The sequence below is a fragment of the Parus major genome, chromosome 2 (genome assembly GCF_001522545.3).
Source record: "Parus major isolate Abel chromosome 2, Parus_major1.1, whole genome shotgun sequence".
Lineage (NCBI taxonomy): Eukaryota > Metazoa > Chordata > Aves > Passeriformes > Paridae > Parus > Parus major.
The window spans coordinates 1,210,264-1,221,459 of NC_031769.1; the positions used below are offsets into that span (position 1 = coordinate 1,210,264).

General features: G+C 52.0%; 1 protein-coding gene across 3 annotated transcripts; it reads right to left on the minus strand.

Annotated features, from left to right (window-relative positions):
- Window positions 1-399: 399 nt before the first annotated feature.
- On the minus strand, window positions 400-10,471 carry ASB10 (ankyrin repeat and SOCS box containing 10). 3 transcript variants are annotated; one of them, XR_001519876.3, is made up of 5 exons: window positions 9,188-10,471; window positions 4,847-5,114; window positions 3,849-4,353; window positions 1,308-1,456; window positions 400-1,050 (listed from the first exon to the last, which is right to left on the minus strand). XR_001519876.3 is itself a non-coding variant. In XM_015620065.3 (5 exons), the coding sequence occupies exons 1-5, from the start codon at window positions 9,477-9,479 to the stop codon at window positions 865-867; spliced, it is 1,365 nt and encodes a 454-aa protein (XP_015475551.1). In that variant the 5' UTR covers window positions 9,480-10,460; the 3' UTR covers window positions 400-864. The 3 variants fall into 3 exon arrangements, 2 of the variants coding, with proteins under 2 accessions (XP_015475551.1, XP_015475552.1); XM_015620065.3 differs by having other exon boundaries at window positions 1,308-1,421; window positions 9,188-10,460; XM_015620066.3 differs by lacking the exon at window positions 9,188-10,471 and adding an exon at window positions 6,206-9,166 and having other exon boundaries at window positions 1,308-1,421.
- Between the last annotated feature and the right edge of the window lie 725 nt (window positions 10,472-11,196).

An 11,196-nucleotide genomic window follows, 5' to 3' on the forward strand; every position in this document is an offset into this window, starting at 1 on the left:
CAGATCTTCAAAGGATGGATAGTGCTTCCTTTGCTTTATAACTGTGTCTTGAAGTCACAAGATAAAACATTTCCCTTTACCTTGTCGAGGGTGTGGTGCAGCCCAGGCCACAGTGTGACCCTACACAGTGCTCTGGGTGCTGGTTCCTCTCTGCCCAGGGGAGCAGCGTTCTCAGGACACACATTCCTCCTCACGCAGCAGCGAGGTACAGCCATCCTGTCCCAGGCTCCTGAGCCAGGTGACCCAGACATTTTACCTTCATGAAAGGGGTTTGATTGGAACACCTACCACTCATTTCCCTTGAGAAGCAGGTGGGGGCACAGGTCTGAGTGCATATCCCACCACCCATGGCGGGTGTGGTCTGTCAGGACAGTCTTCAAAGAAATGTAGAAGTCATGCTCAGGTAGCTATAAAGAACAGGATTTATTCTAAACACCTTTGGGTACAGACTAAGCAACTTTACTAAAGACAGCATCACAGCAATCACCTGGTGTACCAGAGCTGCCTAGTACAGGCTAGAGTATTTGGGTTTGGGATAGGGAAACTGATATCCTACTACTAAGCCTGTGATCATGCAGTGTCATTGCTCCTTGTACCACAACGTGCCCTAATTCCCATACCTCCTTTTGTTGGCCTGGAGTCTGTCTGGATCAGTATGGACAAACAGAATGCTCCAAAACAGGTGCATAATGCAGAGTACAAGGCTGGCTGGGACTGGGACACAGCAACAGGCTTGGCACAGGGGGCTGGTGTGGCCAGGCAGGAGTGGGGTGAGGGGAAGGGGGTAGTTGGGAAAGCACAGACTGCACTGGCAGGGATGGAACATCCACACAGAGGGGCACAGCAGGACTGGAACTGCCACCCCTAGTAGAGAACATCCTCAAAGCCAAGCAGCAGGAACTGGTGCAGGGCACTTGGCAGATGTAGCTGGGACAGGACCAGAAGCAGCCGGCCTTCCAGGAGGATCCTGAGAGTGCAGCGAGCCAGGTGCTGCAAGGAGCGAGGTCTGTGTCCCAGGGAGAAAAGTGACTGGTAGAAACGTGGGTATTTCTACAGAGAGAAGAAAGAACCAGAGGCATGCAAAGCTGAAGATACCACCCTGAGACAAGAGGTAGAACCAGACATGCACTTGCCTCTTGGCAACATTGCACTATGGAGCATTCTCCCTGTTCCCAACAGCACCAGCCCTGCGTCCTGCAACCCTGCATGGCCAGCCCCAGCTCCACCCAACCCCCTCCAGGCCCAGATACCCCAGCAACCCACCAGAACCTGGACATGTGTTCTGCAGCCAGCATATGTTCCCTTACCTGTACAACCTCCACTGGAACTGCTTCCACCCAGTCCTCAGAGACACGCACGTGGGTGTAGCTGTTCACCAGGACCTCGATGACACGCGGGCAGGTGTGGCAGTACCGCAGCACCTGCCCAGGGAGAGAGTCATGCCTTGAGAGGCCACCTGGAACAGAGGCTAGACAGTGTTAAAGGAATAAAGTAGGTATTTATTAAAAAGGCCTTCAAAGGATACACCTTGGGCAATACTAGAGCCTAGCTGAGGCTACACCCAGGATGGATGACAGGTCACGAGTCTTCACACTTTTATAAGTTTTGGTCCATTTACATATTAGGGTTAATTGTCCAATTACAGCTTCAGGTTATGAAGTCCCATCCTCCAGTTTGCTCTCCTCAATTCGCTGCTCTTTGTACCTTTTGGGCCTGAAGCTGCTATGGTATCCTTGGTTCTTGGGCTGGAAAAGGATTTCTGTGTCTGCCTGAGCTGTGAGGAGAACTCACTAGAACTTTATATGAAGTTCAGAGTTATATATCAATGCAGTACAGAATCTGGAAAATATGTATTGATGTACAAAACACTCACTCGCGGTGAGAGACTTCTCCAGGGTCAAGCTGTTCAGGGAGAAGCAATTTATTATATGGGTAAAGGGAGGAAAAGCCCCGTGTCCGCCACCAGCGCCGGTGTAGCCGTGGCCAGGGAGGGGAGAGCAAGAGAAGGGAGGTTAAAGAGACACGGAGGAAAACAAGAGCGAGAGAGGGAGAGCAAGGGAGGCTTAAGGGAGAGAGGGGAACAAGAGAGGAGAAAGAGGGAACACAAGAGAGTGGGGAGAACACAAGAGAGTGAAGTTCCTGTTACAATCCAATATATCTTTTTCTATAGTGAATATTCTAATTCCCAGTGTCCAATCACTACGAGACACACCCACTAAAATTTACATATACCCTATTAGAACTACTACATTACCATACAGTGTTACATTTCAGACTCTGAAAGCTTGACAAATTTTTCTCTTGCTGTTTGACCTTTGGATTCTCTATCTGCAGAAGGACATTGTTTCACCAACAGGGATTCTCCTTTAGCTGGCGAGGCTATTGTTCTTTGGATATTTATTAACTAGCACTCAGTATCCCATGACTCCAAGCCAGCTCTCATTTCTGCTTCGATTCTAGGCTTCATATTTTCGGAATCTTTTGCTAAACAATCATATTCATAAGGTTTCCCTTTTTCATCCTCCCCAACAAATATGAAAGCTAAAACTTATGGCATCAAGAGCAGGTGATCACCATCATCGGGTAAAATCCTGCAAGCCCCACTGTCACCTTCTAAAGTACTGCTTAATCCAGATGCGGTGAATCTGGTGAACTCCTGTCCTTCCCTCATGCTGACCCAGCAGAGAAAAACCACTGGTAGGAAGCACCATGCATCCCTCCTTGCAAAGAGGAGGGCAGAGTCATCACTCAACATGCACAGCATGGCTACCTTCAGCACAACCGGGACCCCACAGCTCCTCCCCAGTCACAGGGACCATCGTACATGGCTGGGGCGATGATCTCCATCAGCTTCACTGCTGCAAGTAGCTCATAAACACCAACACTCTGCTTTACACCAGGCTCCTTTCCCTCACATTTCAGCAGTCAGGGCGTGAGCTGCTCCAGGGCAGGGACTGGCACTCGTTTTGCCATCAGCCGGAGCACAGTACACCTCAACAAGCCTCTGTTGAGGGCCACACCAGGGTCTCAGGGATACAGGATCCTGCCTGGTTGGTGCAGGGGTGCAGAGACATCTGCAGTGCTCTGCCCATGTCAAGGGTGGCACAGAGTTCCAGAAGGCTTCACAAGTATTTGTACAACACCTCTGGTGTGTCCCACGTTTGTGTAGGTGCAGGTGACACACCAATGCCACACACCTAGCAACAGCACAGCCTTTGGAGCACGCCCCACCCAGGCAAAGCTGCACAGAGGCAGATTTCCCTCGCTCTGGGCTGCCACTCCCCATGGCCCAGGCCAGCAGTAGCTGTCAGAGTCTATTCTGGCTCTACCAGTGATCCTCATTATCTGGCGTTAATAGGAGATTAATTAGTGTTAATTGTTGATTTTCCTGTATTTTCCCAAAGGGGAGAGCAATCTGCTGATCTCCGGGCTGGGTAATTATTGCACTGCTCAGAAATTAAGACAGGAAATTAACCCTTTGTTTGCTGGTGTCTTGCAGAGACAGCAGGAGCTGGAGGGTGTGCCCCTGAGAAGAAACATCTCCAGAGGAAAAAGATCAACACTTTCCAAAGCAAGCAATTATGGGAGATGGGTTAATACTGTCCACACAGCTAAGCAGACAGAAGCAGAAGAGTCCTACAGCAAAACACACCTCAGGAGAAAACATCAGGGATTCCCATAGCAATAATGCCAGTTCTCCCTTCTCAGGCCCTGGGCAGAGCAGGACAGGACAGTGAACAGGCTGCCATGGAACAAGCCCTGCTGTGACAGGAGGGCCCACGGGGGTCCTGGTGGTGTTCACAGCTTTCCCCTCCCACCACACTCCTGGCACCACTAGAGCCCATCACCTTGAGGAGGGAGCCCGGCCAGATGCGGACGGCTCCGTGGTTGAGCAGCGCTCGCACCACGAGCTCTGGGCGGTGCTCCAGCTTGTAGGCAGCTACCTGCAGGATGTTGTGCAGGGCCGTGTTGCCACCGTAGTTCATGACATTGACATTGGCACCCCGGGCCAGCAGTAACTCTGCAATTTGAGCGTTGGCATTCTTGCAGGCCAGGTGAAGCGGGTGCTGCCGGTCCCGGTCTGCAGTGTTGACACTGGCACCGCTCTCCACCAGCAGCTGGCAGACCCGGTAGTAGCTGTCCATGTCCTGGGGCTGATGGTGCTGAGCACAGGCAGCATTCAGTGGTGTTTGCCCCTCCTTGTTCTTGACCTCCAATTCAGCCCCGTGGTGCAGAAGCAGCTGGACATGTTCTGCCAGGCCGTGCCGTGATGCCACATGAAGTGCTGTGTCGTTCTCCTCCTCCGTCTGACTGTTCACACTGGCACCATGCTGCAGCAGCTGTCGGACACACCTGCGTGGGCCAAGGTGACTCAGTGACCATTTCTCATCTCCACCTCCCATCCTACCTCCCAGCCCCCACATCTGCACCAGCCCACAGCTTTTCCCCAGAGTCAAAAAATCCCTGCTCCTGATGCCCTGGAGAAGTGGTTTTAAGCCAGGATGACTGGTGAGCAGAGATACAGTCACCCTAATTTCAGCTAAGTCTGCACAGACCTCTTAAAACATTGCACCTGCTGCCTGCTTGCATACACAGTGGATCTGCACAGGAACATCCTGAGCGTTCCAGTGTGACCACTGGCTCCTCAGCTGCATCTGCTAAGGACGTCAGCCTGCAGTCACCCATTTGACCTCATGGATGATCCTGGTCCAGGAGCAGGCACCAAGGCCACCCCTATTCTGCACCCACCAACCCACCTTCAGGGATGAGGAGGAACCCCTCCTACATGAGATTAGGCTTGAAGGGAAGGGAGGTTGGCTGTGCCCCCACCGCGAGCAGTACTCACTCAATGGAGTCAGAGCTCTTGCAGAGGTGCAGGGGCCTGTAGCCATCCTCGGAGACAGCCTCAGGATCAGCCCCAGAGCTGAGCAGCAGGCGCACACAGTCAGTGCTGGCAGCTGCACAAGCCTCGTGCAGGGCTGTCTTGCCCCCCGGAGCAAAGTCCACGGCAGCGCCGCGGAGCAGCAGGAGCCGCAGGCAGTCGGTGTAGCCGCGGCTGGCCGTGATGTGCAGAGGTGTGGTGAGCTCCTGCTGATAGCTCAGTGACCACAGTCCTGCAGGGAAAGAGAGGTCGGAGAACCAACTCCAGCCCCAGTGCACAAAGACCTGCCCTTTTCCTTGAAGCACCTCGTGCACATCATCCGGAGATACTTGTGTTTCCCCTCAAGGGATTTCAAGTCCCTTCCCTGCAAGATCCCGGCATTTGGACAGGCCCAGCAAAGGCAGAGACGCCTGGAAGGCTCTCAGGTCACACAGCCATGCAAACAGGGAGCTCCAGGGAGCAGCAGCCCACAGCAGAGGCTGTTCTGGGCAGAGTGCCCTTCACCTGTGGCTCAGGCGAGTGCATGGGGTTTCTGTTGTTGGGAGCACAGTGGATGAAGGGTCTGCGGTGCAAGCAAGGCTGATGGCAGGGAGATGGCTGGGCCAAACACCATGTGTGAAGCACTACAAACACAAGGAACCGGGCAGTAAGAGGTGTCAGAGCCAACTGCCACACACAGCAGACTCAAACAAGCCCTGAGCAGGGTGCAGACAACAAGCTACAGCAGAGATGGACATCTAGGGCCTAGGAGAGAGCAAGGGACTGAAATGTGCCAACTCTCAAAGATGCTGCCACAGCACAAACCATCGCTGCTGGTGGTGCAATTTGCTGGCTAACAGCCTGCAGATGCTACAGGAAAAAAGTTCCTTAAACTGTGCTGCTTGCTGCCTACCCCAAGTGAGCTGGAGGACATCCCAGACTGCATGGCATGTTCCACACTATATCCTCTCAGCTCCTTCTTGCAGAGGCAGTATATGGTCATCTGTGTTTCCCAGATGGGGCCAGGCTCAAACTGAACCATCTCAAAGATCTAACTTGTGTTGTGACAGTCTGGCACAAGCCACAGTGGGAGCCGGCAGCGCGGCGCAGGCCGCACACAGAGCACGTCCCAAGCATTTAAGACAATCCCTGTGAGAGGGACTGGGTTTCTGGATGCACCCTGTGCTCTCAGAAACAGGAACCCCCTTCTGAAAGGAACACAGAAGAACCTGACCACATCGCCATTCTCTTGTTGCCACAAGCAGCACCTGTAACACACAACCCCAGGCACAGCCATGCCCCACAGCACACACCACGGCTGAGCCCCACATAAGCTCCCCATACTCAGCCCACGGGGGTTGAAGCGGTAGTTCTTCCACTCTTCCAGGTCACTGGTGTCAAACAAAGCATTGGGGCTCAGGTTGTTGTGAGGATCTCTGAGGATCTCAGCTACGGTCCCCTGATCCCCAGCCAGCAGGGCCTGCCAGAACACCTGGGCAGGGCCATCCGCCTGCTGCGTGCGGATGGGCTGCTGCCTCTCATCTCTTCTGCCTGTGATGCTGTCCATAACAACAACCAGACCTGCCTCAGAGACCAGGGCAGGACCTGCTGGTGCACCCCAGCCAGGCTCGGAGGCACAGCCCCACCAACAGCCTGTGTTTGGGCCGAGGGTCTGCCTGCCAGCCCAGGGTGTCCCACAGGGTGGGGGAACACATCACTCTTTGGCTCAGGCTGGGCACAACTCAAGTTTCAGCTGTTCTATTCTGGGAAACCTTGTGACCAAGCACTGGGGCCAAGAGGCTGATAAAGGCTCTCCACTCAGGCAGCAGTACCTCAACAGTGCCCTGTTGCAAAGGGAAAATCCTCAGGAAGGGCAGGGGAGCTTGAAGGGTAGAAATGGGGACAGGACATCGCTAAGACAACAGGGAGGGAAATGGTTTCATGCCTACTCAGCATGTTGCCCAGCGCTGCCCAGGCCACAACAGCATGACCCCAGCAGCTCCACACACATCTCCAAGCCTTTGTTCACCCCTGGGCTCCACACACATCTCCAGTGCTGCACACTCAGTTACCAGTTGCACCAGAGCCATTGGCACTAGGAAGGTTTTTAAACAAGCTATAGGACAGCTCTTTTTAATCAAAGCCAAAGAAGTGGCAGAAATAGGTACAAGGATGAGAAAAACTGATGTAATTATCCTTTAGACCCTCCCCACTTCCTCCTTCTTTTTGACATCCAGCCTTGTACAAAGCCCCTGCATAGCTTTAGTGTTCCCTTTCAGTCCTCAGACACTGCCCTGACTTGGTTGTTCACTGCAGTCCTGTCACCTGAGATGGTGCTTTACTCTGACCCCCACGGGCTGCACACAGCCAGCCTGCCCACCTCAGGCACAGAGGAGCATGCCTTGCTCACGTGGCATTAACACTGTGTACAGATTGTTCACACCCTGTGATCCAGAGAACATGTCAAACTGCATGGAAGGCTAGTAGCGTTCAGTTGAATTTTGTGTCACAGAACTACTCAGATCGCACAGCTAAACACCAGTTAAGGGACCCCTAGACCACCAAACAACAATCACCAGGGGACCAGAGCAGAGTGTAAGACAGGGAACTTTACCCTTCCCAGTAATGAAAATAAATGAGCAAGTTCTATGAAGACAGTATCCAGTTTGCTCTGTCTGTGCAGACTTCACCTTGTCTAACTAAAATGTAACCTGCAAAAGGGCAAAAAAAGAGAAGCCCCTGGCAGATGTTCTCACCTGATGTGACCCTCTATTTGCCCAAGGATATAAGCAGGTATCCCATGAGAACTTGAGGTTCCCAGGCATGCACCAGGGAGGCAGAAAGCTGTGTAAGTGTCAGGGACTTCAGACAGTTTACAGGTCCTTTGGGCACCTTGAAATACCCAATGAGGTGATGTGGGAAAGACAAGGTCACTAGAACCTACTACTGTTAAGGTTACTGAGTCAGTTCTAGGAATCTGTCCTTACACAGTCAGTGAGATAGACACAAGCCTTAGGTAGCATGAAGGTTTGTTTTGTTTTTTGTTCTGTATTCTTATCTGATAAACTTGGCAGCACATTTTTGCTCTGTGCTTGATGAATGATCTTGTTTAGTTGGGTTTTTCATGTCTTGGAACTTTGTTGATTAGAGAAATCTCTGCATGAGGTTGTTTTACCTTGTCTGCTCCATTTTCTCTGGGGCACAAACCTTTAGAAGCAGAGAAACTGGCTGCTCCAGTGTCTGCCAACTTAGCATAAGACAGGAGTTGCAACACCCAATTCATATTTTACTGACAAACGGTCTCAGTTACACAAAGGGTAATTCCTTTAGTGATTTCTTTCTTAAGTAGACAGTAACAATTCAGTTGTACAAATCCTGCAACTCAGGAAATAATCTTCACCACTCACAAGTAGCAGGATGTGCATCTGCAAGCCCACACACCCTGTTTGTCTCTTGCTGGAATAGATCCCCACAAGACACTGTTGTCTGACTAAGCACTAGGACACTTGGCCTGCTCCTCTGGGAAAGCAGTTTCCTCAACAGCTCTTCCATTCTGGTATGGGTGGCTTTTGCCACCAGCCCTCCTGTAGAGGAGGCTGGTACAGTTAAGGGCCTTCAGCACCTGATACTCTTCAGTTCTGGGAGACTGCCTGCACCACATCACTAATTGACAGCAGCGAGAACAAGGGCACATCCAGACTGCCCAGCACACCTCTCCCTTGAGCACACAGCTGCATTGCTTACTGAGAAGCTCATAGATGATGCTGACCAGAAGGTGAGTAAAAGGGACCAGAGAGTGTGGAAGCATGTGTGGTAGCCCCAAGATGTGCCTGGACAAGGTACAGTGAGATGGACAGATGGAAAGAAACACCAAGAACGATCAGCTCCTGCCTCCTTACACTGAGGAAAGTTTGCTTCCACTACCTTTCTAATAGACTGGATTTCTGCTCCCCTTGTCAGATCTATCTCATGGAGCAGAACAGCATTCTGATGCCTTTTCACCCACACACACTCCCCACCTCACACGTATTTCACATCCATGGCAGAAATCTCTAGCAGGACAGTTCTGAGGATGTCAGGGGCCCTATTCTCATTATTTCCCAGTAGATCTGCCTCATGCCAGCTCGAGTAAGCCTGCTACTATTTGTTATACACCCTTGGAAACTTCCTTCCTCACACTAAACCTGTTCTTCCAAGTCCTTCTTCCCTCACCCTTTTTCCACCACTGGGGATTCCTTTCAACTTTTTTCTCACGTGCCTGAGCCCTATCTTTGGACCCCATCCTGGGCATTTTCTATCCCCCATGTCCCAGTCCCTCATACCCACCACGTTTACTGCTTGTCCAGCGCAGCACATCGCCCCTGGTCTCAATGATGAGATTGATGGCTGTGCTCTTGGTGAAGTACTTCTGCACCATGGCGAGGTCTCCAGTGAAGAGTGCATTCTGGACCAGCAGATCCCGGCACTCCAGTGGCTCCAGGCGGCTCTGCTGGTACTCCCAGCTGTGTGTGCTCAGGCTGTGCTCACTGTGGTGGGACCTCACACTGTGAGAATACTTCCACTGAGCTGCCTGCAGCAAATGTTGGGTGGCAGAGCAGAGAGGAAAGGTGCAGTCCATCACAGGTAACTACCCTGAGGAGTCCGAGCCACGCACTAAAAGAGCTATTGCAGCAAAGAGTCTCTTGTTCAAGGGTTTCTCCTTTGCAGGTTGCTCCTGGATTCCAGCTCCCCTGCATCTGGCTGGGCTCAGACACAGTCCTGAATAACCTGGTATAAATAGCCTGGCTTGGCAGCTCCTCATCACCACCTCCCCTTCTTTCCAAGAGCTTGTTTTCAGCTGCTAGGTGCAATCACCAGCACAGACTAGGCTCAGGAGAGGGGTGGCAGGCAGCCTGGAAGAGCTCTCCTTGTGCTTGTTTGCTCTGCAAAGAGCCCCTGCTCCACATGGCATTCCCACTGGGAAAGAGGCAGAGCAAGGTGGGAGCAACCATGCCAGAGAGGTAGGTGGGTGAGGGAGAGCTTGAGTAAGGCCTGGATCAGACTTGGTGTCAGAAGTCATAAAGGACTAAGGACAAGGCTCTTCCCCACAGGGACAAACAGACCCTCACAGGTACCACACACTGCTCTGGGAATCAGCCCCATGGGACTGGGCAGGATACAGAAGGACAGAGAGATGAGCCCTGAGAAAAGCAGCTTGTACAACACCGGTTATACTGTCACATTGCTCCCAAACTGTGATCAAGTTCCTTGTGGTGTGGCTGGAGGTGCTGGCCAAACAGGGAGCCAGACTTTGCTTGTGTTCCTTTTGGCAGCTGTTTCCATTGCAGAGAAAACAGTTATGTAAGAACCTTGAAGCTGAAGAGCATCCATGAACCAGTCCCAGGACTGGGATCATGCCAAACATTCCTGTTGCCACAGCACAGATGCTCTGTGCCAGTGAGCACCTGCAGCATGCCACTGGTTCTGGACTGGGAGCACTTTGTTTTCCTGAAGGATGCAGTGACTGTATCTCCAGCTCCACTGTGGAATCCACATCCAAGCTTCAGTCTTCTCCAGCCAGGTGAGGGGCTCAGAGCAACTGAGTTTGGGATCTTCGAGTACAGGAAGCCTAGATTCCCTTAGAGATGAGGAAAAGGAGAAACCAAGAACTCTCAGTTCCTCTCTAGCCTGTCTTTACAACTCGTGCTGTTCCTACCACTGGAACCAATTCCATCATTCTCCCCCAGCTATGGGCTTGGGAACAGAATCCCAAACTAAGCCCTTACACTCAGCACTGTTCATATACCCAAGGCCATCCAGGAAAGGCCCCTGGGAGGAACGCCCTGACTGCAGGTGTCCCCCACCCCATTACCCCCTGCATGCTGGCTAAGGGCAGGCAGTGTCTTCACACTCAGCATTTCACAGACCTGGGTCTGTTCCCGACTGTACCAGCTACCCTGGACATTTTCTCCCATTCCCACAGCTAACAACAACAACAAAAAAATCTCTCAAACCGCTTCAAGCAAACCAACCAACCCAGAACTACAAACAAAAAACCCAACAACAACAAAACAAACCAACAAAAAAAAACCCAAGAAAAGAAACCCAAACAAAACCCAAACCCACAAAACACAAGCAGCCATCTTCAGCATCTCCAAGCCCAGCACCCACAGATACCAAGTAGAAAAGTCCAGAGGGACATTGGGGGCACTGAGAGCCCTCAGCTGCAGGCAGAGAGAAGGGTGTCAGAGCCATCCATTTCCTATCCAGAAGAGCAGCCAGCAGGGTCACTGAGCAAAAGACAGAAATGTCAGAATCCAACATGTCCTTAAGTACAGCTGGGGCTTTCGTCCTCA